This window comes from Dermacentor albipictus, chromosome 6 (assembly GCF_038994185.2).
Source record: "Dermacentor albipictus isolate Rhodes 1998 colony chromosome 6, USDA_Dalb.pri_finalv2, whole genome shotgun sequence".
Classification (NCBI taxonomy): Eukaryota; Metazoa; Arthropoda; class Arachnida; order Ixodida; family Ixodidae; genus Dermacentor; species Dermacentor albipictus.
This window is the reverse complement of record NC_091826.1, coordinates 22,465,085-22,492,279: the sequence shown is the minus strand read 5'-3', so window position 1 is coordinate 22,492,279 and position 27,195 is coordinate 22,465,085. Positions and strand designations below refer to the sequence as shown.

Genomic DNA, 27,195 nt, shown 5'->3' with positions numbered 1-27,195 from the left:
TCAAGTATAGCACATCTGCGCGAACGAGAGAGAAAAGAAAAAGATGAACGCTCAAATGTCCGCAAAGCTGCCTTCTCTCACGATACGCGACGTGAGCCGTCTCTCACAAATTCAGTAAGCTGCGGGCAGGGCAGCCTTGCGAGGTCTTCAAACTTCTAAGCCTCTACGACACGTTTGCGAGAAATGGCCATACTAATTACTCGAAGAATTCGTTTTCGTGTCGTACAAGCATTCCTCCAAGAGCCACAGCGCCTATGTACAGCAAAGGCCATAGGGGCACTGGACTGGGGGCCTTTCTTCGCACAGGTTGAAGACATACGCGCACTCTCTGGATTGATCAATAGATAAACGAAATCTTTATGAATCATAATTAATTACAAAGACAATTATATATAGGCAGGACCCCCGTACTCATCTCGTGGTTGTGTGAAGGGTCCGTAGATTAAGAAAAAAAAAGTATAAGCATATTACTAACGGTCATCACAAAGCAGGTACATAAGTTAAACGGTAATTGAAAACAGAACACAACAAGTACATGTGATAGAAATCAGGTAAGAAACGATAACTAGTGATATAAAACTCTAGTAAGTTGCAAACAAGGCACATAACGTAATCAGCAAAACCTAAATCAGTTGTTAGTTATGTTAGTTGTTAGAATAAACGTTATTCCCTCCTGCTCCCTTCACGCCGCGCCAAAGGCAGTTTACACGGCTTGTGCTACAATTATGCAGCTCAGACGCCTAAATCTCAGCATGCGCCAGCGTAGTGACTTTATTTCTAAATTTGAGAGAACCTTAATGATCTGCAGCAACAGGTCTAGATGAATTATGCAATCAGAGTTGGCTGGCGCTTAGTAGTTTCATGATTTCTTCTTTTCAGTGTCGGGTTTTTGTAAAGCATTATATTCCCTACAGGAATCATTGGCCAAGACCCATCGACGGTACGCTCGGGAGTACCGCTTAAGAGGGTAGACCATATGCCGTTGCCCTGAGCAACAGAAGGTACTCCCTAACGCGCCCTCATGAGTTCATAACGTTACCCAAAACTTTTCAGTAGTACGTCAACTCCCGAGAACGCTTACAGAAACACTAAAATCCACCAACAAATTTGCAACTGGTAAATTTTACAGCTGCATAAAGATGTGCACCCGACCGCAAGAGGTGGAAGCCAGGACGCAGTGTCCAACTTCGCACGCCGCGTCCAGGGTTACCGCGTCCACAGGGGCGTTCGTGAAGTCAGCGTGACGTCATTGACTTCACCGTATTTTAGCGCGTCCCCGCCGTCTCGATTTTCTTTAATGCGTTGCATATTGCAATCACTCAGTTCAGCCCTTGGGCGCGGCCGGGCAGCCACCATTGACCTTTAGCGCAACCACGTGACGTGACGTCACGACAGCCGGAGGAAAAGCTGGGCCCCAACTCGCGCAATATGCAACGCCTTCTTGGCTTAACCAAGCTAAGCCTGGCGATTTTTCCATTGCGTATTCCAATGTATAGTTACCAATGTCTACTCATTTCGTACTCTGGAATGCAGTCAATACAACGCTTTGTCGTCGCATTCCGAACGCCGAAATTCGTCCGCAAAGAAAAAACTTCGCGGTTCAGCGCGCGTGGGACCCACAGCGTGACTGGAGGAGGCGGGGGCCATCCAAGAGGAGGTTGGCCGACACGATTTCACTGTGCCCCCCCCCCCTCCCCCGCGCCGCCGTCCTCTCTCTCTCTCTATCTCTCTCCCTCTCCCACGCAGTCACGCGATGCGAGGCGCAATGTCAAGGTCAGCGCGGAAAGAGCACGCGACCTCGAACAGACGACACGAAAAAAAAAAAGAGAAGCAGAAGGCAAACAGCGGGCACCAGAAGCCTCCTCGCACGCCGAACCCCGCTCCCTCCCCAACTTAAACTCCCGGTTCCTCATTGTCCTGACTCGCGCAATACTGAACGAGCGCGCGCAGCGACACTTCTTGCTCGAGCGAGGCCTTTCTTTTTTTCCTACTACATTCAATCGGCCTCCCTACGCTGTTCTTACACACTGTCCTTGTGCCGAGTTTTCCTTGCCTCCCATTTGCGTTTCGCGGCCCCTGCTATTAAAAAAAAAAGAAAGAAAGAAAGAAAGAAAGGCGTACCAACACGTCCAACAAGCTGTCCTCCATGTTTTCGCACTCGCCAGTCTTCAGGCAATGAATGAATACACACGGTGCGATTCGGCGGATGACAAAAGTCATTGCCAACAGACCGCATTCGTCCCATTTTTTTTTTTTTTCGGCCGTCCTTCGCCTCGTTTTGCGCTATTTAAACCAGATGGAACACCCCTACTGCGGTTTATTTATTTGCCCAAGGACGTTTTACAGCGTTTGAGGCAAGGACACGCCGATGCCACCTGTCCGCCTTTCGCTTCTCGCGCGCACGCCAGAGACATCACCGAGGCGGCTTGCGGTCTCTTTGGCTTAGCGCGTATGAGGGCGAGTGAGAGCATCATACCAGCGCCACCTGAATATCACAAGGCCTGTGCATTCCGCTTCATGACGTCACGCTACGAGGACCGAAACTGCCAAGCTCCGGCGTGACGAAAGCGGTGACGTCAAAATCGCCGCTGCTTTTTACTCGGCAGCATTCCCATTACGGCAGACGGCCTTATAGTAGCGCGACGTTGTAAAGCAGAGTGTAGAGGCCTTCTGCTATCTAAAGAAGTTTTTATCGTAGCGTGACGTTGTAAAGCAGAGTGCAGAGGCCTTCTGCTATCTAAAGAAGTTTTTATCGTAGCATGACGTCGTAAAGCAGAGTGTAGAGGCCTTCTGCTATCTACAGAGGTTTTTATCGTAGCATGAAGTCGTAAAGCAGTGTAGAGGCCTTCTGCTATCTAAAGAAATTTTTATCGTAGCATGACGTCGTAAAGCGGAATATACAGGCCTTCTGCTATCTACAGAGTTTTTTTTTTTTTTTTATCATAGAGAGGCTGTCCTTACGGGCGAGCGCACGGGACCTGGCCGCCTCGCCCTCCTCAGTCCGCACTTTGACAGCGCGCGCCACCACGATCTCGCGGAGGCCATGGTTTGGCCCCAGTTCCGCGCGTTTCCTCGTTGGAAGGCGCTCGCCGACTGCGCCAACCGCTCCCACGTTCCGCACAGAAGAGCACCGCTCCAAGCAGAGCGAGCCGGCGGAGCTCCTCGGTCAAGGGTGCCCGGACGCCAGACGAGCGGGGAACAATGTTAACAGACGACAAAACAAGACAGCGAGACAAAAATACGTACGCAAACGAACATGGAGGAACAGAAGTGCGCCGCTGCGCACACGCTGCAGGCAGACGAGCGACAAGAGAGATGCGAACAGGAGAGAAGCAGAAGGCAGACCGAATGGAAGCAGAAGACATAAATCGTTCCCTCGTTTCCCCCGCCTAGCTCTTTCTCTCGCTGACTCACTATTTCACACACGCACATCATACTTGTTTACACTAAGAGAATGCTAGAAAAATTGATAAAGGAAACATTCGAGAGGCAGACATAGTAGACAAAGCGACAGGAAGGTGTCTCAGTCTGCCTCTCGATTTTTTTTTTTCCTTTTCCAAGCTTCCTGGCATTCTCTTGATATACACATGCACCTACTAGACCAACAAGCCGCTCTCATGCGCAGCATACCCGCTCGGCGCTCAAGAAACCGGAGATCGAGGAAAGAGAAGGGGATGAGAAGGAGACTAGAAATGGAACAGCAATAAAGGCGAAAGAGAAGGAACACAAAAAAGCAACATGCGCGATGAAATTGCAAGTACACAAGAAATAAGGCAGGTACGAACAACTACTGACAGAAATGAGAGAGAGAGAGAGAGAGAGAGAGAGTGAAGACGGAAAAGCACCATTTCCAATGCAAACGTAAAGGGAGTGCGCAAACAAGCTGCGATCAGGCTGGAACAAACAAGCAAAAACAATAACGAAGCCTGGTAGATAAAAAAAAAGGAAAGGAAAAGAAGACACGAATGAAAAGAGGGAGCGTGCAATGCTACCACTCTCTTGCCACCCTCCTCCCTTCCCCACCCCCACCTTTCCTCCACACCCCAAAGTCTCACGCACTATGAACACGCTCCACTCCTTCTACATAGTACGGGTGACGTCGACGATCCGTGCCCCCCTCCCCCCTCCAACCCTTCCTGCTCCCACAATCGCTGTGACTACCGTCACACCAGACCTTCCTTTCCCGTACTCCGCCGTCTGGTCTCAAGACGCAGGCTGCTTCGATGCACCCTACGGTGAACAGCCACGTCTGCTTCTGCGCATCAGTGAAAATAGAGCGACGACCGAGACAGGCGCGACGACGACTGTAGGGGGAAGAAAGAGGTAGGGGGGGCTCGGGGGTGCACAGCTCCCCCCCTCCCCTCCCCCTCCCCCCAAGGCCTCTGACACAGTTGCCGAAGGCCTTCACGCAACCCTTCGCGCACTCTTCGGGTGGCGTGACATGGGAAAAGCAATGAGGCACATATAAGAGTACAACACAAACATATGTAGCTATGCATAGTCGAAATGCATCGCCGGGAAAGGAGCTAAAAATAGGAAAACACTCGTAGAAACCAGAGGTTACAAAAGGCGGTGCGTCATGCCCTGTATTATGACCGAGAAAGCAGAGCCAGCTAGCGCACCTCTCTGTTCTGCGCAACCAAGCAACGAATCGCCACACAAAACTTGCACATACAGTGCCGACTGGTACGTATCTCTACAGCACGCAGAACTCTTGTTACAGCGCATGATATTACACGGATTATTTTTTTCTTTACTTGATTTCCTTTGATTTGGCCGTATTTGCGCATGCGCGCCTAATTGCCAACCATCCAGAACAGGTATGTGCGTGCCACTGTGCCCCAGGAGGTACAGCATCCGTAAACGTATAGCTATAGATATTTGTCGTATTACTCCGCTCGACGAGCGTGCTACTGCATCACCTTAGTACTATCGTCACATCGCTGAGTGGACATCTCCAGCAGTGTGAATCCGCCTGAGCTTGGAAGTTTTGCATTTCGGCATAGCTCGCGCTTATGGTGTAGTGGCTGTGGTGCATAAATAGAAAAAAGAATTGCACGGGATTAGGCACGTGGCCTTAGCCGTGCATAAACACTGCGTGGGATTACGCGTTGAATAGGATAAAGATAAAACACGGCTGTACCCATCGTCGTTAGTTGTACAGCACTTAATTAAGCGATTCACGTAGATCGCAACGCGTATGCGTTAGATCTGCATCTTTTTTCTTCTCTCCTCTAGCGCAAGTTTGGAAGTGGCCCGGCTCTGTAGCGGACAGACTCTGGTTAAACGGCACCGACACATTTTTGTACTCGCGTGCGGTGCCCTGACATTTCTTTAGCCTGCGCTAGAGGCTGTAGATCACCGCGAAGCGAGGGGCCTCACACTGACGTGTTCTCACACTGACGTGTTCCCTTTAACGGTGTACCGCAGTGTACATCAAAATCACACGATAAGTCGCATGAAGTGTCACAGCGATGGCTACAGCCCGCCTGCTTCAACTTAACCCCGCAAACTTCGCGATATTCAATTGCATCTCAAAAGAAACTCGATTGAAGGCAAGAGAAAAGTAAAACAGAGACAAACATAACAGGATTTGTTCACATGTAAGGGTTATGGAAACTTCAAAACTGTCGAAGTGAAGGCCAGTTGGTGCAGCAGTGTCAAGGTTAAAAAAGAGTTCCACAGGACAAAAAAAAAATTAAACAACGCGTGCTTGGAGTGCTTTTTCTGCAGCAAGTACCGTACGATAACATACAAATTGAGAACAAAATACGGTAGCGATACACCGAGTGGAAACTTTGCACGATTAAAGTGCATTGACATAGGCTCTACACAAAATATGGCACATTTGTCAACTGAAGCAAATAACCCGATGAGCGTCGTCTCCGTAGCCCAGAATTGTGTGCGGGGCGTACGAACGAACACTGTGCCTCCATTTCGCTCACGTGACCCAAACTGGTGGCGTCAGCTGGCGCGAAAAGCGCCGTGGCGACCGATCACACAGATGCAGAAAGTGCGCTTGGACTCGTAGGAGAAATATGCGAAGATAAAAAATCTTAGGTGTCCTTAGCTATCGCCTAAGAGACGCGACGGCGAAAGCCTTGTAAAGCCTACTGTAATTAACCCTAATCCCCATTAATCCACCTTAATCCTGCGTCACCCATTTCAATCGACTTTAATCAATCCTGTCCACCTTAGGAATCTTCCTACAACCACCTTAGTCTGCCGTAATCCGCGTGAATGCATCCTAATCCACCTTATTCCTCCTTAATACACCTTCATCGGCCTTAATCGCCCTTAATACAGATTAATCCACAATAATACAATCACTAATCAATCATTAATTAACTTTGTTAATCGTTAATCATCTCTCATACACAGCTGGACATGCTTTGGTTCGCTTCTGGTCTTCCTTGGGACACGTGATATTTTATGTACCTCACAACGCGACCTTGAAAGTGAAAGGGTGGACCACTGCTGCCTTTAAACTTAAGGTAACACGACAGTGAACAGTTTAACGAATTGAAGATGAATCCGCTTGCGACAATTCAGTGCTTCGGTGTATACCCGTGAACGCCCGACGAGGCGTTCGCAATGCAAGTCATGTGCCGATTTAAGGAGAACTGGCAAAAACGGAAAATGGCATGGCGGTTCGGGAGGCCGAACCCTTAGCCCACAACGTGAGGGGAAAAAAAAACGACCGTGTCGATAAAAAATCGGCCATAGTGGCAAACCATATTTAAGTCAAAACCATTCGAAGCGTCGATTGGCTGCGACCAACTCGAAACCTCATGGAACATGGTCGGAAGCCTGATAGATTCTTGTTGGAAATTTCGTTGGATCTTTACGGTACAATCAGTTTTTAAGTAAATTTACTAGCTAGTTATTTCGAGTTGCAAGTTTCCAAATGGAGAATGGCCTGAGAGTGAACTGGAGAGGAGGGAGAAGGCACTGCAAGCCTCCAGCAATTACTTGCACATTTACTAGAAAGACAGCAGCATGCGTCGCATGCATTGACAGAATTACTTTCACGTTTTCTTACCAATTAAACTTTTCACTAACAGAGTTTCTGTAGACAGCTCGTGCTGTGTAATAAAATAAAAGTGCTCACACCTTTATTTTTCGCCTTTTTTTCTGTGCTGCTTGACACTCTTTCGTGACCTGTACCTATATATCTCCCGTAACATACGTTCTGCTCTTATGTCCACACGTACTGACTATATTCTTGCACATCCTATTTAATATTCAACAAGGTTTTCGAAGAGACAAGCCTTCGTTGGGAGCTGGCACAATCACTCCATGGCCGCGAAGATCTTTAGCTGTTCAACTACAACCTCGCCAATATATTAACAGGCCATACGTTATCTACAAGGAAATGCGACGCCTAGCTTTGAGATATTCCGTCGCCAATTAAAGGGAAACCTATTATTACCCCGAACGCCTGGGAACTTCGTTACGTAAGGTCTGCTTTGGCCAATTAGAGGAAAGCGATTGTTACACCGGGAGCGTCTGAGCACTGCTTTATACGCAAGTCACACGGCTAGTTATAATAATAATAATTATTATTATTACGTCAACTCACGTCAACTCTTCCCCGCAAATAATACAAACGACTTGAAATTGCAGGGGGCAAAAAAAACTAGAAATAATGGTAATAAGCGACAGAGAGCTCGCCGACGCATAAACGCGTCGCCTCGAATCCTTCACGCACAAAATTTCCCACTTTGGCGATAATCGACTGCCGCGGTAACCACGCACGGTAAAGGTAGGACTATCCCCCCCCCCCCCCCACCGAAGCATCGCAAGACCAATCGGCGGGAAGAAAACACGCATAATGGATGGCGTTAGCATTCCCGCACGCGTTCTGACTATACGTGTTTCTGCCTCTGCTATATACACGTCCCTCGCGTGAAGTGAATGGCACGCCATATTTCAATTCAGTCGGGTTTACGTTCCAGAAAAAGAAAAAAAGAACATCGTGGAATGAATTATGGGTAAAGAAGTGGAATCGATAAACAGCTTGACGAAACCCGTAATCCCCGACATCAGGCAGAGGTACAGAGAGGCAGTATTTGCAGCAGAAGGAAGCGCTAAAAACAGAAGTGCGCCAAAACAATCAGATCCATCGTGGACGACGCTTTGAAAGCGGTGGCTGGTTCGTGTAAACCCGATTGACTAAGCGCTGCAGCAGAACAGGTGAGAAACTGTCTGCAGACGCGAGAAAAACTGACTGTGACGTCATCTCTGCTACCGGCGTGGAGAGCGGCTCATTCTAAAAGAAGGGCGCCGCCTAGGGCTTTTCCTTTGAGTTTTGAGCCGTTTCCGCGGCGTGAGCATATGCATACGTCGGTGAAACACTTCGAAGACACGATCGTGCGCTGAGTGATCTACATACACGCTGCGCTTGCCTCTTTGCAAATGCTCAAATCTGACGAGGAACAACACTATATAGGCAGCCCCGGAAAGCGATCCGATCCGCACGTATATAGGCCGTAATGGTACTAAATAGTATTGCTATATATGTATAAAATCGGTGCGGGGTTAAGAATCCTGCTATGCGGCAATACACGGCAGTCGCAACGCTGGCAACGCCATCGTGCGGGACAGAGTTTATAACCAGAGAGGATGTTTTAGCTATTGTTAGTGTTGACAAACCATTTCTACCTCTATATAACCACGCACGTAGGTGACTGGTGTAAAGCGCCGGTGTGCTGGTGTAAAGTGCCGGTGTGCTGGTGTAAAGTGCTCGCAGCGACATAACTGCAAACCCGCAGCCTTTCTTTCTTACTATTTCAACAAAACGAACCGCGTAAACAAAAAGAAACAAAAAAGAAGATTTGTCAAACATGTTGAGTTTGGAGAAAACGTCACGTGACCCGCCGTGGTTGCTCAGTGGCTATGGTGTTGGGCTGCTGAGCACGAGGTCGCGGGATCGAATCCCGGCCACGGCGGCCGCATTTCGATGGGGGCGAAATGCGAAAACACCCGTGTACTTAGATTTAGGTGCACGTTAAAGAACCCCAGGTGGTCAAAATTTCCGGAGTCCTCCACTACGGCGTGCCTCATAATCAGAAAGTGGTTTTGGCACGTAAAACCCCAAATATTATTATTATTAAAACATCACGTGCGTGCATGACGTCGCTACCAACGTTGCTATCCGGTATTCCGCAAAAGCGTACACTGAAAACCGATTTACAGCCTTAACGATCATTAAGGGTGCAAATCGGTCCACAGCTCCCACCTTGAGGTTGTTCTCTGTCTCTAACTCATGGCCTTACACTCTTTAAAAATGTTTGCACCCTTTGGGGCTTGTCTCGTCTCACAACGATAATCGTCGTCTGTCCTGCTCGCGCTTTCCTTTCTTTAAAACGCTGCGCTCGCCACTTTCCTGTCGAGAATGCCGTGTCACACTGATAACGCGCATGCCGTTCGTGACTGGGAAGTACCGGGCTCGCAGCGTTAAAGAAAGGAAATGCAGGCAAGACAGATGACGATTATTGTTGTCGGACAAGATAAGCGCCAAAGGGTGTAATTTTTTTAAGAGTGAAGGCAGATGACGATTATTGTTACACTCTTAGAAAAATTTACACTCTTTGGGGCGTATCTTGTCCCACAACGATAATCGTCATCTGTGTTGCCCGCGTTTCCTTTCTTTAACGCTGCGAGCCCGGTACTTCCAGTCACGAACGGCATGCGCGTTATCAGTGTGACGCAGCATTCTCGACAGGAACGTACCGAGCGCCGAGTTTTCAAGAAAGGAAACGCAAGCAAGGCAGATGACGATTATGGTTGTGGGACAAATATACACCCCAAAGGGTGCAAACGGTTTTTAGAGTGCACTCTTAGAAAAATTTACACCCTTTGGGGCGTATCTCGTCCCACAACAATAATCGTCATCTGTCTTGCCCACGTTTCCTTTCTTTAACGCTGCGAGCCCGGTACTTCCCAGTCACGAACGGCATGCGCGTTATCAGTATGACGCAGCGTTCTTGACAGGAAAGTAGCGAGCGCCGAGTTTTCAGGAAAGGAAACGCAAGCAAGGCAGATGACGATTGTTGTTGTGGGACACATATACACCCCAAAGGGTGCAACCGTTTTAAGAGTGTGTGGCAACTATACACCCCAAAGGATGTACATTTGTTTAAGAGTGCGCTCACTACGCTGGATGGGATTGTCGCGAGCGAGCGCCACGACATGCTGTCACGCGGTGGCGCCTTTCCAGACGGCCCAGACGGGACGCGCCCGGACACGTGAAACTGCATCTCCAATCGCGCGTCACGTGATCAAAGTTTTCTTTTTCTGTTGGAAGATACTAGCGTTCTATGCAGATCAGCTGATGGACTCGATTACAGAGAAATTGTGGAAGCTCTCGAGATAAAAAAAAAAAAAGACTGGGGAGCGAATCTTTCGCCAGCATACGCTGTTACGCTATCGAACAAGGACGTCTGCTTCTTCCTATCGGGACCTGTTGAACGCGCAGATCGGGGGCGTTTCTTTTTTACACGGGACTCGGCGATCGCAACGCCGGCACTTTGTTTTGCCTAAGTGACTCGCGCAAGAGTGGACAAGGGACACTGGAAAGGCGACAAGGACAAGCGCAAACTTCCAACTGGCGTTTGTACACATACATATAGTATACACATACATTTTCGTAATAATAATAATATTTGGGGTTTTACGTGCCAAAACCACTTTCTGATTATGAGGCACGCCGTAGTGGAGGACTCCGGAAATTTAGACCCCTTGGGGTTCTTTAACGTGCACCTAAATCTAAGCACACGGGTGTTTTCGCATTTCGCCCCCATCGAAATGCGGCCGCCGTGGCCGGGATTCGATCCCGCGACCTCGTGCTCAGCAGCCCAACACCATAGCCACTGAGCAACCACGGCGGGTTTACATTTTCGTAATAAACGCCAATTGTTACTTTGCGCTTGTCCTTGTCGCCTTTTCAGTGTCCCGCGGTGTCCACTCTTGCGCCAGTCACTTAAGCATGGAATACCAACTAGCCCGGTCTCACACCCTACTTTATTTTGGCCGCACATAATGATAATGGCGATGATGATGACGATATGAGCACACCCTCAGAAACAGGGCGATGTCACATGCCACCTAGCTCGCTTTCTAAAACTTTCTGGTGCATTTAAATCGTTGAATATCTTAATATTCTGAGCTATACACTATCCGCTGTGGAAAGCTCGCTTTAGTGCGCGTAATCCGTTCCTTCGCGCCACCTATACATATCTTCAAGAAGTCTGTCACTAGCCTCTGCCTCCCCTATAGTTTCCTTTCTTTGTCCCCTACATACCGTCCTCGAAACCTAACGCATATCGGTCGAGCCTGTCATTGCTACCATCCGCATTTATCGCTACACGAATACTCTGACATTCCAAGAGGGCGCGTTCAATGCATTCCGTCCCATTTCCACGCGTTATGCACGAATCCCCTTCATCTGCAGATCCTTCTCGCATAACCACTCGTGCTTAAGGGCTTCGCGTGGTGAGACACCCTTGCCCTTGGAGCTATTTCGAAACTTTCCTTTTCATGCGAAGCATATTACTAGAGCTCAACCCAGCTCCTCAGGCGCGGCGGTGTCGCCTTCAATACCACGTGACACCGTGACGTCACGACAGAGGAGAAACGGGGCTCCAACTCGCGCCGTCGCTCCCCGCATCGGACGCGGTGAGCGTCGAGCAACGCAGCGTTCGGCGCAACAACGATTTATTCATGAAGTGCAACGCCGCAGACACCGACGACACCGGCTTTTCTGCGACACGAGCTCCTTAACGCTGTCGCGTTAAAATAAAGGCTAGTATGCTTCGCATCCTGGGCTTAACCTTAGCTAAGCCACAGCCGTTTTTTTTTTCGCTCTCTGCTTCTGATTTCACTTGTATGTTCCGTCTATTAGCTGCCCCCCCCCCTCCCTTCCTCCAATTAAACCCAGTACGCATGCTGTTTAAGACACACCGATGCCACCGAGCTGCGAGAGAGTGCTCCGTTTTCACGCGTGGCGAAATCCTTATTGGGGGGGAGGGGGGTACGTAACAGAAGCGGGACAGCCCAAGGATAGGCGCGCGATTAAACGAGCCGCGCGGCCGGGCGACCCACAAACACCGTATAACGCCTCCCCCCCCCCCCCCCGGAGGTCACTAGTTTCCCCGTTCACCCTCGAGGCGTGGTGGTGGTGCTGCTGCTGGTGGCAGCGATGTCATCCCCACGAAAGAGAGCTATAAGCCTGACCCGTATCAGTGGCGCCACAACATTCATCCGGCGACCGATTTTTCAGTTATTTCCAAGACGGCTTTCACTGGCGGTCGTCTGGCTTTGCACTGACGTCATCGCAGCCACGCCACGCTGGTGGTGTGTACCGCTACGGTGGCGAAAAAAAAAATTATGGGGTTTTACGTGGACCAAAACCACTTTCCGATTATGAGGCACGCCGTAGTGGAGGACTCCGGAAATTTCGACCACCTGGGGTTCTTTATAACGTGCACCTAAATCTAAGCACACGGGTGTTTTTCGCATTTCGCCCCCATCGAAATGCGGCCGCCGCGGCCGGGATTCGATCCCGCGACCTCGCGAGCTCAGCAGCCCAACACCATAGCCACTGAGCAACCACGGCGGGTGGTATACGGTGGCGAGATACAGGGTCCGTCACACCGGGCGAAAGCAATATCAACCTGTGCGCCTCAACCTGTGCGCCAGGGGAGGCAGAGGCTAGTAACAGACTTCTTGAAGATATGTATAGGGGGCGCGGAGGAGCGGATTACGAGCACTAAAGAGAACTTTCCGCGTGCTCAGCAGCCCAACACCATAGCCACTGAGCAACCACGGCGGGTGGTATACGGTGGCGAGCTACAGGGTCCGTCACACCGGGCGAAAGCAATATCAACCTGTGCGCCTCGCTTGTAAACCAGCGCGGTGCAAGCGGCTACGCCCGTTTGGCGTCTCGCGAGGCCCCGACCAAGACCCGCCTGCGGATAGCGCAAGGCCCCGAACACTCCGCCTTATGACGTCACGCTAATAGGACCGACTGCCACAGAATCTTCAGCGGGGAGGGCTAGCGGAAACCTTCCTTTTCGTTTATCTAATTTTACTAGCCCGACACCGTTTTCTGCCACGGAATCTAATGGGAACGCTTCCGCGTACGCCGCGGTAACTTAGACGTCACGGCGGCCTTGGCGGCGGAAATTTCGGCCACCGAGCAGCATGACGTCATAAAGCGGAGTGCGCCGGCCTACAGTGATATCTAGGTGACGTTGCCGCAACACAGCCGGTATAGGGTATACATACGGGCCTCTCCACGAAACTTTCCTTCCTTCGTGTAAGTAGGTTACGCGCGGCACCGAATACAGTACGCTGACGTCATCCTTGGCGCAAGCCACCTACAGGCACGATCACCATGCACCGCCTCGTGGTGGGACATGCACGGCATCGGCGAAAAGCTGTGCAGATGCGACTAGAGTGGAAGCTACAGCGTTGGGACTGCTTTGCGTGGAACCATTTCAGGAGCACGATCCCGCTAATGGTACAGCGTTATTTGCAGCGCGTCTATTGCCGGGGTCGGCGGGAACTGCACAAAAAGAACAACGGCGATAACGCTCGGCCCGCTCTTATCGCGTTATCTCATTCTTATCCGCCACCGCTGAGCAGCTGCGGGCCGCGCGTAGGCAGCTGTTGACGGGAATCGATATCAGGTGCTCTAGGCGCTCTACAGCTCTAAGAATGGATTGGGCGTGCGTGAGTAAAATATTCTTGCACCTCCGTGTCAGAACGCTGTCCGCTCAGCCATACATGCGCTCTACACTCTTAAAACGGTTGCACCCTTTGGGGTGTATATTTGTCCCAGAACAATAATCGTCATCTGCCTTGCTTGCGTTTCCTTTCCTGAAAACTCGGCGCTCGCTACTTTCCTGTCGAGAATGCTGCGTCACACTGATAACGCGCATGCCGTTCGTGACTGGGAAGTACCGGGCTCGCAGCGTTAAAGATGGGAAACGCGGGCAAGACAGATGACGATTATTGTTGTAAATTTTTCTAAGAGTGTAAAAAAAGGGTTTACACCCTTACAGGCGTATCTTGCCCCAAACAATAACGGTCATCAGTTGAAGGGTACTAGTAAATGCGTAAGGATTTCTATGCTTACACAACGAGGAAAACCGTCCCTCCGTCCGTCCCTTGAGACGATCGCTTTCAAGATAGGGCCCACAGCAGCGACCGAATTCGCCTCTGTGTAGCATCTCGCTTCAACGCGAACTACGCGGCGAGAACACACAGCGGACGAAGCCATCAGCGGTCTGCATACTCTGTCCCCATCGCAGATCGCGTTCGAGATTGGGCCCGCGCGGCCGCGTCATACGCAGCCACCACCAGAGTATGGTTTATCGCGGTTCATAATGATTCGACGCGGATCGATAAGGGGCTAAAGAGCGATAACGGCCTTATAATGATCGGAACGTTATCGGCGCGCCTGCCGCCGCCACCTGCAGTAGTTAGCCTGCGTCATCAATTCTTTTTGCGCCGCCGTCTGCAGCAGTTTGCGTCGCAGCAGCGCTTGTCGTTTCTACTGGCCGGATCAAGTTTGCCGACATCGATAACGACACCGGGCTGCGCGGAGATGAGCAAGTGGCGCAATGCTTACGCATACTTACGGATGCTATATACTGCCTCTCTGAGTTGCTCAAAATGCCACCATCGCAGAATTCGACAACATGGCGGAATTTAAATTATGGGGTTTTACGTGTCAAAACCCCCCATCTGGGCTGCAAAAAAAAAAAATCGTGCCTACGTCAGAGTGTGGCGAAGCATACTCGATCCAGACCTGCACGTTACGGAATAGCGACGGTAAATGACTAACCCTGTTTGATCTTTTCGAGGAAAACAAACGAAGTCTGCCTGTCTTTCCTTTCTTTTTTTTTTGTTTTTCAGAATGAGAAATGACTCCGTTCGCAAGAGACAGCTTCGTGGTGACAGCAGCAGCAGCAGCAGCAGCTGTCTCCGGTGTGTGCAAAGTGCAAACACTCTCGGCGAACGCCATCGCTGAGTGCAAGCGAACGTACCAAGGGCACACCGAACAGACGGCAAAAAAGAAAGGCCGGCAGCAGCAGCAGCAGACGACAACTAGAACGGCTTAACCCAGTCGTGTCTGGCGAGAAGGGCCGATTTCGAATGCCGTAGGCGCGCTATAGTCGTAGCCAGCCTTGCAAAGGCAGCTATAGCTGCCCCCTCCGGCAATCTTTGCGGTGAATCATGCCAAGAGAACCGCTACAGCCGGTGTGCCGGCAGAGGGAGAGAGAGAGATAGAGAGTAGTGGTTGCAGCAAGACGGCGGGGAAGGGGAGTTAGGGGGGCGAGCGCGCAGAAATATAAATGATCAAAAAACGAAACGGAAACCGAAGCAGGAAGCCGAGTGGACATTGCACCCGGTGGCTGCGCACGTGATATGAAACCGCTAGCGTGTCGTTCCTCGTCACGTTATCGATAGGACGTACGCAGCCGAGCACGACCCATCTCGCGCACACGTCACACAGCGGCCACGCGACCGAAGCGGCATCGATAGTCACGAGGACGACGAAAGCGTCGCGTACATACGTACGATGCGCCTCCGCATACATCCCGAGTTTCCCATTTGCTACAGAGACAACTCTGGTGCTAGCAACTACGCGGGACGTACAACTATGTATGGCAGTTAACAACCCAGGCATGACATATACGGTATACGTGCCCGCTACTTTCCTGTCGGGAATGCTATGTCATGCTGATAACGCGCGTGCCGTTCGTTACTGGAAAGTACCGGGCTCGCAGAGTTAAAGAAAGGAAACGCGGACAAGACGTATGACATACACTCTAAAAACAGTTGCACCCTTTGGGGTGTATATTTGTCCCACAACGATAATCGTCATCTGTCTTGCCCGCGTTTCCTTTCTTTAACGCTGCAAGCCCGGTACTTCCCGGTCACGAACGGCATGCGCGTTATCAGTGTGACGCAGCATTCTCGACAGGAAAGTAGCGAGCGCCGAGTTTTCAAGAAAGGAAACGCAAGCAAGGCAGATGACGTTTATCGTTGTGGGACAAATATACACCCCAAGGGGTGCAAACTGTTTATAGTGTATATTGTTGTGGGACAAGATAAGCCCCAAAGGGTGTAAATTTTTCTAAGAGAGTACACTCTTAGAAAAATTTCCACCCTTTGGGGCTTATCTTGTCCCACAACAATAATCGACATCTGTCTTGCCCGCGTTACCTCTCTTTAACGCTGCGAGCCCGGTACTTCCCAGTCACGACCTGATTGCCCGTTATCAGTGTGACGCAGCATTCTCGACAGGAAAGTAGCGGGCGCCGAGTTTTCAGGAAAGGAAACGCAAGCAAGGTAGATGACGATTATCTTTGTGGAACGAGATAAGACCCAAAGTTTTTCTTTTTAATAGTGTACAGCGTAAGTAGCAGAAAGCAACGAAGATAACGGTTATTCTAGTTGCGTTGCCGCTCTATACCTTTACTGATTTGTGCTTGTCTCGCTGGTCACGTTTTCTTCGCGCCTTCTTTTTGTTTCCTTTAAAGCCCAACAGCAAACTACCCCCCCCCCCCTTCCAAGAATTCGCGTGCGCAACAAAAAGCGCACATATACGCTGTATGCGGCAGGCAGCAACGGTAACGACATAAGGACAAAAAAAAAACGACGACCCTATAACAAAGGATATATAGCACCTATAGCAAAGGATATATAGCACGCCCTGAGGTCGAAGCTTGTGTGCGATACACGCCTAGTTTATTAACGATTATTTAACTTGATACTCAGGAAACTTTCAACGGCACAAAGTGACCGGGTACACAACTCTTTTTTTTTTTTTTTCGATCATAGCGACTTCTTCTCCGGCCACATTTACGTTACCGATATCGCTTGCCTCAGTATTTTATCGGAATTACAAACTCCCCCGAAGCATGTATAACCCCTCTGGTGCCCTTTCTCAAATCGTAATTGTGGCTTTCCAACGGTATGGAGACCGAAGAGCGAAAGCTTCTTTTGCGAGCAGAATTTGTTTTTCGGGCAACGTTAGACGAAACATTCGTGAAATAGTAGAACGAGCCCGAATTCGTAAACTTTACTGAAAATACGGGAAAGTTTGCAGTCCAGTTATCTTCACCCGGGCCAAATCACTTCCCGCTTCACCGCTCCTTTCACGTTCTTCGCCACCCTCCCGACGATAGCACATTTTGTTTTGTTTTTTTCCTTTCAAGGACTACACAAAAATGCTTGCTGAACTCGCGGACAACTTTATATGGCAGCGACGCGAGGAACAGCAGGGGGGGGGGGGGGAGGGGTCAAAGCGCGCTTAAATGAGAGAGCGCTACAGAAAAAAAAGGGTCCCACCTTTTCATCCGCGTTAGCGTGAAAACTGGGGGAAGTGAAAACAAACAGCTTTATTTACAACTTTGGGCGCATATAATAGCTACGGATACGTAAACTTCTTTTTTCATAACTTCCTAATTTTAGGCAATTCTTGTGCACAACCCTGCGAGGATCTAAATAAAACATTGCGATTCCTGCGGTCGCTATACGCATTTCTCCATCAATCGCGACAAATTTCATTCGAATCAGTCGAGCAGTTGTCCGCTGAGGTGCAACTTCTGCCCGGGTAGCTAGGAGGTTGCTCTTAACAAGGCCAAGGCACACGTCTTCCCACATTGTAAAGAATAACCCGGCTGCGGCATTTTTTTTTCTTTTTTAACCAGCTGCCCACTGTGGAGGCTCTTTTCTTATTCATTATTATTATTGTTATTATTATTATTATTTAAATCCTGCGCGTTTGGTAAATGCATCGCCTACTATCGTGCACTGAAGCGTAAGGACGGAATTTCTCCGCGAATTTTTCCGAGAAGAAATTAAAAACCAACCGTGTCCACGCTTCCATTTCTTTTTTCGCTTAAACGGAATCCAATTTTGGCTGGGCCTTTCTATCATATCTTTTTTTTTTTTTCGTGTGTGTATTTCTTCTGTAAGTCTCGTGCACTATACCAAATTCGGCGTGATGTGTACCTCTAAACCCGCGGTCCGCTTTGAACTTTCGATATTGCATATTGTATAGTTTCGGGGGATTTTTCTTTTTGAGTTTTCGCATGCGATAGTGTAGCAAACCCACCCTGAAACGGTCTGGCATCCAATAGTATTCTGTTCTGTTCACACAACAAGGGTGCACAATAGTTCTGTAGGGTGTGCCCTTGGCCTTTCTTGAAGACAGCCCCCCGTCACCCCTTCAACAGTATCACACAATATAAAAGAAAAATTAAATAACGACTACTCAGTTTGCTGCTCTTTGCAACTTCGGTACTAACCTTTCCTGCATTGACGTCACACTGTCGTGTACATGCACCCTTTCGGAATGGAAATGTCAAGAAATGCTACGAGAGCCACTTGTGCCGCTGCCTTCGCGCTCTGAGCTTCCAACAGGCGCAAGTGAAAGAACCGGACGCTAAAAAGTGCAGTTCAATAATCCACAACGCATTCGCGCGGAACCATCAATCGGCAATCGATCGATGAGCACTTTACAATTCAAACCTCGCTTTCGATATCCAGAGACCAGCTTAGTGACGGGGAATTCACTAAGTTAGCATAACTATAACTCTACGGTTAGTTTAGAACTAACACTATGAAAGAATTGGTTTCCTGTATAACTGTGAAGCTTGAAAGCTGTAAAGAAGCTTGAGAACAAGTTAAAGGGCCCCTGAAACGGTTCGGACAAATTTTGTAGGCGCGTAGGGTACAGCTTAAGTAGAACATTCGCACCACAATTTAAGTGAAGCGTTACGTATTAATGGAGATGCAAGCGATTAGAAGTTACCCTCCTCCCTAGCTATGCTTTTCCTCCTCAACTCGCTCGCCGAGCGAGCGGCGCTAAGCTCCGCCTTCACTGGTTCAGCGTCACGATGCGACGTCACATCGCTCACTTCCGGTTGTTTAGGAGCACGCCCCCTCCCGCGCGAGACCTCTCCGCTAGCCGCTTGGCCGTCGACCGAGAGCTATCGAAGCAGCGTGCGTTGCGAGCATTCTGTCGTAGCGCCGAACGTGTCCGGTACTCCGCTAAAAACAGGCAAGCTGGTCATTTCGGCAAATGACTGGAGGCATAAACTCAAGCTGATGAAGGAACTTTAGCGTAGACGTACGTGAGCAGCCTGATCGGTCTGCACGGTCCAGACACTTGCTGGCGCAGCGCTTAACCAGTCAAACAAAGCGCTAATATTGCTCTAACCAAGTGTAAAGCATTTTAAACATTTATAAATCAACGTGTTGATGATTACACTCCTGCGAAAAATACACACCAGCAGCAAAGAATACACTTCGTTGCTGCTACTGTGTATGGTTGAGCTCTGTGCCACCAGGTGGCTGCACCGTGCAGACCGTTCACATTTGCCCTTCTGCTGCCCATCTCGTGGCTCATCCCGGCACAGTCAAGCGGCCAGACCCTGTCCCCTTGCGCTTGCGTTTGCCCTAATACTGGACTCGCGGTTTGCAGGTCGCTAGGTTTGCAGTCCACAAGGCAACAAAGTCGAATCATAGTGCTCGCGAAAAGACTGAGACCGACTCTGACCGCGGAGCTCTCGTCAAAATGGAGTACGTTGTAACACAAGCAGACGACACTTGCTGTGTGCCGGAAGTGCTGAAGTGTACTAAAAACTATTCTTGTGTATTCTCTTTAAGTTATTTTCTTTTTACAAAAACAAAGTAACTAACATTCCAACTATTACGAGCATCATTTGTTCATCATAAAGTTGGAAAAATTATCGACCACGCGCCCTGTTCAGCCAATCAGATAGCTCGCCCATGTGACGTAATATGGGTTATTTGCATCATATGGGTAGGGGCGGCTTAAAATTCCGCCGAGCAGTGCGCTGCGATCGGCAGCGATGGGTATTTTTAAAACCTTATAATAGATTACGCGCTTTACGCAGAGCACTTAGATGCATCAATTAATGATCAGAAGAACCTACTCTAACGACTCAGTACGTTTGTAGAAAATCGCCAAAATCGTTTCAGGGTCCCTTTAAGGACCGTGCAAAGGTCGATAGAACGAAGATTGCTAGACATAGCGTTAAGAGACAGAAGGAGAGCGGTTTGGGTAAGAGAGCGAACGGGTATAGACGATGTTCTAATTGACATCAAGAGAAAAAAAAATGGTGCTGGGCAGATCACGTAATGCGCCGGTTAGTTAACCGCTGGATCATTATGGTTACAGAATGGGTACCAAGAGAAGGGAAACGCAGTCGAGGACGGCAGAAGACTAGGTGGAGCGAGGAAATTAGGAAATCCGCGGGCGCTAGGTGGAATCGGTTGGCGCAGGACAGGGGTAATAGGAGATCGCGGGGTGATGTCTTCGTCCTGCAGTGGACATAAAACAGGCTGATGACGATGATGGTGATGATGATAACTGTGTCAAGTGACTGAAATTAAGGAGACAGTTTGGCTTCTTGAATGAAAGACCGAATAAATACTACAACCACAATAATAATAATAATACCTTTGCCAAACCCCTGCCAAGTAATGAGGTGGGCAGGCAGCCCCCTGCCCACAAAGGCACTTTCGACTCCCAATTAAAACTGCATAGAACTCCTCATGCGCGATGGATGCTAGAAGTGTGAGCGAAGGTAGCAGCAGCGCTTGATGCGCATTGAGGCGATTCTGAATCGACACCAGCTGCTGCTCGAGCACGTCTGACGGTGTCATGGTCTCTCACCTAAAATCGCCTCTCACCGTTTACAACAAGCGTTGCGATAACGGGCGGTTGCTTCAGCTCAAAAGTTAACAGCGTTGCCACGAATCATGCTTTTTCACCAACTCCAGATACGGTTGATAACACATAGTGCATGCCATGTGACAGAGCGCATTTTGACCCAAGCAACAATACAACCGCACGCGAAACCCGAATGCCACCAGCCAGACGACAAAAGCGGGCAGGGCAATGTAAACAAACAGCACGTATGAATGTAGCACGTCTGTCATTACAACCGCGTAACCACGATGCTACACCCTGTAATGGCGGGTTCCCTGCCGTACCATTTCCCCGTAAGATGCGTTCTTCACAGCGAAGCACACGCACAGATCGCAGCAGCTAGCGGGCCTCACCTTGTGACCGCCGTAGAAGGCGATCTCTTCGGCGTTGGCGATGAGCCTGGAGTGGACGAAGCGCAGGTATCCCTTGCGACGGGCCTCTTCGGCGACCATCTTGCCGAAGCGGGGCGTCATCTTGCGCAGGATGAGGGCCGTCACGCCGACCGCGCAGAAGGCGACGGCCGGGGCCGGCACCCCGTACGCGCCCATCTCGTGGGCCATGCGGAAGAGCGTGAACGTGATGACCACGACGTCGAGCAGCGGCTTGGTGATGTGCGAGTAGAGGTGCGCCACCGACTGGCTGAACGTGGTGATGTCCTCGGTGAGGCAGTGGTCGGCGTTCTCCAGGCGACCGTCGAGGTTGCTGACGCGGTAGTACGTCTGGTTCTTGAAGTACAGTCCGTACGCGTAGCGGACCAGCCGGGTGCGGAAAGCGAGCGCGAGCTGGCTCTCGAGGAACCGGATCAAGCTGTTAACGAAAGTGGCCGGGATCGCGACCAGGAGCCACTTGGAGAGCTGCAGCGCGAACCGGGTCATGTCCTTGCGCACGATGAACTTGACCACCTGACCCTCGAGTCGGGCGACGTAGATGGAGAGAAACGTGCGAGACACGAGCGAAAGCGTGTGAAGCAGCAGCAGCGCGCCTTCGATGGTCCGCACACCGGGGATCATGATGCGGATGAGCTTGAAGAGCTGCAGAAGGAACGTCTTGTTGAACACCGGGAACGCGCGCAGCGCGGCCAGCGTGCTCGCTGTCCTGACGTTGTTGACGTCCGCTCGCACCGCATCGGCGGGCGTGACGGCGGCCAGCGCGAGGTCCGTCACGCTGTCCAGGCCGACGACGTCCAGCCGCGTCGTCTTCTCCGGGCTCGTGGTCGAGATTCGGTCCTGCGCGGCGCGGGCTCTCTTCTTGAGCGACTCGGCGACGTTCGAGACGAGCGGGTAGCCGACGCGGATGACATACGCGGCGAAGATGCCCGCCGCGATGCCCCGAGTGATGCGCTCCCTGGGCACGCCATGCGTCTCGGAGAACTTCTCGATCAGCTTTGACAAGGTGTTGGTCATAGTGGTCGCTGCGGCTACGCACCGCTGCTGCGCTCTTGCTCGGGTGCTGCGCCTTCACGAGCGACGCGGCGTGCCCTCTTTGGAAGCGGAGACGGGAAACGCCATTTCCTCCAAGAGCGTCGTCTTGCGATCACTCCGGGTCAGGTTGCCTCTGCCGTTCCGCAGTACGCGGCGCGGCTCCTTCCTTTCACGGTCACGCAAACGCACTCACCTCTCACGGCGGCCCACAGCAACTACACGGACCGACTGGAATGCAGAGCAATGAAGCACACGATAGATCCCTCACCTAACCAACCTGACAACTTTGCGGGAACGCCACCAGCGCCGCTTCACTCACCGACCGCAGCGCCAGCACATCCACCAGTAAACAATCTTCCTACGATAAAAAAATTAGTTCCATGTCGCTTCATTAACCTTGACACACGCGTAAGTATGCATTTATATTTAATAGGCGCAAAAATACTAAGATTTATAATTGCTAAAGAAGCATTGTGACACTCAGAAAAGGCAAGTTTATACGTGCAATGAATTTCACCGCTAACCGCAATGTGTCATAGCGCGCTCGAATACGTCATTCGGCGGCGGCGGCGCCCTTGCGCGTAGCAGACGACGCATGTTTTCGCTATGAATTGGACCGGTGGCGCGAGGTCACGGGTACAAAGAAAACTAAAGCAGATGGCACAGCGGGTGAGACCATCGCTAAAGTTCAATTTAGACCCCTGGCTTTGCACGTTATATGAACCGTAGCTTGTCATGCAGGAGTTCTTCAAGAAGCAGCGATTGCAGAGCACACTGGAGGCGCGCAACACACAGTGGCCCGATGTCCATGGAGGGAAAGACCTACAAAAATTGGACATGTTTTCCAAGCACATCGCAACTGCGTCGACTGGTTAGTCATTGACTGTTCATTACAGCGGGTTCATTACGGCGTTCCTTGAACAGATCAATACTTTCACACATGGCACATTTATTCATTTATATCCGCAGCGCTGGATAAGGAAGCTTCTACCTTGGCGTGCTCAGAGTATTCTCAAAACGGGTACGTTCTGCGCTAATAAACAAACCTCTTGTTACGAATTCAGTGGTTAACATTCTCCTTTCTATCTTTTTTTTTTCAATAAAGAGAAAAAGGGGGAATGGCGTTGAAAAATGACGTTTTTCATACTTTTCAATTCATGCTCCCCGATTCATTTTCTTGTCTTACGCGTAACACAAAAATTTAGCCTTTTTTGCAATGTTTGCTTTCAGAAACGGTAATACATAAGGAAATATAATTTCTATCATCATGTTCAATTTCCCATAGTGGGTGTAATCTATGTGATGAAAGGATAACAACAACACACCATTTCTTTTTCTCCAATGGGACAGGAACAACGAGGACCCCTGCCCTACCATGGAAGAGGTTAATCAAGAACCCCAGAGCCAAGATAGCTACTACAAGTATAAAATCCGAATAATTCCTCTTTACTATAAACAAAACTTTCCAATATGCAACTTTTACTGTACATTACACATAGCACTGATATGTGACATTGTAATATGTTTATGGGTATATATTTTGTTTTTTTTTCTCTCTTTTCTTTTCAGCCCAGAGTGGCTTCAAGTTAGCTGTGAAGAGAGCCAGGGCTCTGTCGCCATTCCACATTACAGCAATGAAGATGACGGGCTGATCGCTGGTGTCGACTTTCCCGAGGACAACCCCCCAGCGACCCCTCTGACCCATCAGCTCAACTATGCAAATGCTTTGTGGTACAAACGATTATGAAGTCTTGTTGCTGAATATGTTATGCAGCAATTACGTACACTGAGGGACGTGGTAATTAAGGCATAATTGCAGCACGTCCCATTTGTTTCATTCAACCAGAAGAACCCATCCGTATATCGCTGTGAAAGATTAAATAATTTTGTTAGCACAATACTAAATATGAAAGGGTATGAAAGAAGTAGTTTTTCAATGTAACCATTTGAAAACAACAGGTTGGAGTATCTCAAAGAACAGATAATTAGGCAAGGACACTGCACAGTTAAAAATAAAATTTGTAAAGTACACGGTATGTTGTCCTCTACGAATGCAAGCTGACTCAAATATCCATTTTGGATGCAACTTAGAAGCGTGGATGAAATCATATTGGGCAGTCTTTAGGATAATGCTTCCATTAAATTGTTTGTGAGGCCTAGCATTTCACTTCCTTTCAGTAATGGCCAGCCCATGGCTATGGATCCCATGTTCCCTTGGCCGGCAGATGTTGACCCCAATGAAGAACCATTGCCCAACTCTCCAGCGGATGTAAGCATGACATACACTGTGCAAGTATACAGCACACTTCTTAATGTCAAGAACAGGTAGAGCAAGCTTCTGCTTTAACGAAAGCCATTTGGGAAAACTAAGGCTGCCCAAATAATAAAACAAATGTTAAAAGTGCTCACAAATAAATGCATAGGGAGCTGAATGTACAGGATTGATATCTTTGCTCCTAAAGAATGCATTGTTTGTTGGTCCCACACACCATTTTCATTACCAAGACATTATGCCCTGTCTGAACAGCCAGCTGTTCACTTTTCAGCAATGACAAACCAGAGGAATTCTTTATCGAATGTTTCTGGTGTCTATCACACGACCTGTATGTATAGTCACTGTAATTTTCTCTGCATTGTACATGCCTCTTGCACATGCATGTTACATTTACTTCACCCTCCATTTGCGAGGTTCATTGAAGAAAACAAATAAGTTGATCTCACTGATAATTAGGCTGGTGTGGAAGTAGAAGCTTCCTGACAATACCGACAAGCCCGATTTGAAGTCACATTAATGGCATTTAGATATTTGCACGGCAACATCTTACCGAAGCCCCCTTTATACTTGCCAGTCTTGCTTCCCAGGAACCCAGGACACCATCAGTGAGATGGGCGTTAAGGCAACAACTACAAGCCAAGCGATCCTGGAGCTTACGAAGCAACGACATTGCTTCTTGTTCATCACTCACACCGGCCACTACAGTATCATACAGAGGTATGTGAATTCCATGGTAGACACAGCAGCAAAGAAAGGAAATTAAAAATTAAACCCTGGGGGTTGACGTGCTAAAACCATACTATAATTGTGAGACATGCCACGGTGGGGGTCTCCAGATTAATTTTCACCGCCTGGGGTTCATTAACTTGCACCTGATGCACGACACACAGGCATTTTTGCATTCCGCAGAAGCTAAATTAAAACAGGATACACAACCTGTCACTGTAACTCATCATAAAACTGAAAATTCATGTCTAGAGATCTAAAATAATGTTACGCGCTGATCCCTCAGGTTTTCAAAACACCAGCTCGGAAGGTTCAAGAAGAAATGAAATGCTAGGGAAACCCCACGTTCTTTATCCGAATTAGACCACCCTGTCAAATTTTTGGCAAGCTCGTCCGAAGCACCTCATCTCCATTCTGCATTTCATCTACAATGAATTTTCTATTTCTCAGCCCGAAAATGCTAAGCCTGGACTTCACAGTGAAAAGCGGTTTGAAAATCAACATCGTAAGATCAAGTGCAATCTGTGATCAATGTAAGATCAATGTAACGTAAGATCAAGTGCAATCTGTGAGTAACACAATTGATAAGCTCTTATCACACATGCTGCAGAAGAGGCTACACACCAATGTTGCAACTAACAGCACTCACCTGCATACTTCACAGGTTCACCTAGCGACAGCGGTTTGTCAGTGATGGTGCAAAACTACCTCCAAGACGCAGCAACCAACAAAAGAGACATGCTTGGCCTGCAACAAATTGCCACAGAAGGCCGCAGTGCAGTGCGGCTCGGCCGTCACCCAAGAACAAGCATTCAAGGCACGCCATTGGGCAATGCTCCACCACTTAGTGGTGAAAGATTTCCCCAAGAAACCCCAGCAAACAGAATGGCTAGTGTCCAGCACAACCAAGTGCAACACGATGCAAGAACTGTCCGGCAAAAGAGAAAAGTTCCAAGCTCTCCAAACAGTGCCTCGTCCTCCTTGGTGGACAATGCCTGCCACTTGGGCACAACGGTCAGTAGGAGAGAAGCACCCAACCTCCAGCAATCCATTGCACCAGACACCATAAGTATGCAGTCCAGCCATCAGAGAGCTAGGAACATTCCCAACACACCTTACAGCACATCGTCGCTGCCGGGCCGCAACTGCCACGAGGATGTAGCGAAAAGGGAGGGAGAGCAACCAAGGATCCCACAAAAAATTGCACAAGACTCGAGAGGTTCCCACCATAGCTTTCAGCGCCAAAGAGACATTCGAACCACCCCAAGTGCCCAAACTGCATCAGCAGCGACTGGGGATCGACTGGACTTGGTGGAGAACAAGGTGGAACGCACTCATGTCCAACGTGTTGCTGAGCAAGGCACCAGAACACCAATATCCAGCCTTCAACAAAGGAAACCGGTCTCTGCAGTCCGCACGCCAGCCACCAACATACAAACAAAAGCCATTCCCACCATTCTCAAAACTCCCCACGCACAGCCCAGCATTCAAGACGAAGGCCGTACTCAAGCAGAATCTTGTGACGACAGCTTTGATGCCAGCTGTTTGGAGGTAAAGCTTTTTCATTCAGCATATTTTTTTTTCCTTTGGCAAAGGCGTGCTACTAAACATGTGACATACAACATGAACATGTGACAACTGAGAGTTGCATTTCAGGTAACTCCGAAGTCAACAGAGATGACAGTAGAGCATCCAAGTAAGTATGTCATTCCATCTCAAATGGGACTATCAAATCACAATGAAATGCAGCATCATTCGCAACCTAGCTCTGCAGCAACGATTGCACTCCCCGCTGTGCTGACTCGGAGACCGTGGCGTTCTGCTACTGAGCGAAAGGTCGCGGGTTCAGCTCCTGGCTGCCACGGACACATTCCAATGGGGGCAGAGCACAAAAGTGATTGTGTACTTCAATTCAGGTGCACGTTACAGAAGCCCAGATGGTCAAATTAGTCTATAGCCCCTCACTATGGCGTCCCTTGTAGCCTGTGTTGCTCTGGGACATTAAACCCCAC

At 49.4% G+C, this 27,195-nt stretch overlaps 2 protein-coding genes across 4 annotated transcripts in view; one reads left to right on the top strand and one right to left on the bottom strand.

Moving 5' to 3' along the window:
- Abcd1 (ATP binding cassette subfamily D) overlaps positions 1–22,411 on the bottom strand; it is a 113,226-nt gene extending 90,815 nt beyond the window's left edge. Inside the window, exon 1 of the mRNA XM_070540107.1 lies at positions 21,115–22,411. Coding sequence (XP_070396208.1) covers positions 21,115–22,164 — 1,050 coding nt within the window. The 5' untranslated portion in view covers positions 22,165–22,411. The remainder of the gene's footprint in view (positions 1–21,114) is intronic.
- LOC139060859 (uncharacterized) overlaps positions 22,399–27,195 on the top strand; it is a 7,260-nt gene continuing 2,463 nt past the window's right edge. The window contains exons 1-9 of one of the 3 annotated variants that reach the window (XM_070540105.1): positions 22,399–22,527; positions 22,924–23,053; positions 23,152–23,203; positions 23,533–23,604; positions 23,752–23,913; positions 24,361–24,451; positions 25,045–25,174; positions 25,848–26,734; positions 26,840–26,879. In XM_070540105.1, the coding sequence (XP_070396206.1) occupies positions 22,426–22,527; positions 22,924–23,053; positions 23,152–23,203; positions 23,533–23,604; positions 23,752–23,913; positions 24,361–24,451; positions 25,045–25,174; positions 25,848–26,734; positions 26,840–26,879 (1,666 nt within the window). In that variant the 5' untranslated portion in view covers positions 22,399–22,425. Of the gene's footprint in view, positions 22,528–22,780; positions 22,852–22,923; positions 23,054–23,151; positions 23,204–23,532; positions 23,605–23,751; positions 23,914–24,360; positions 24,452–25,031; positions 25,175–25,847; positions 26,735–26,839; positions 26,880–27,195 lie in introns of those variants that run through there. The other 2 variants (XM_070540104.1, XM_070540106.1) reach the window with 2 other exon arrangements.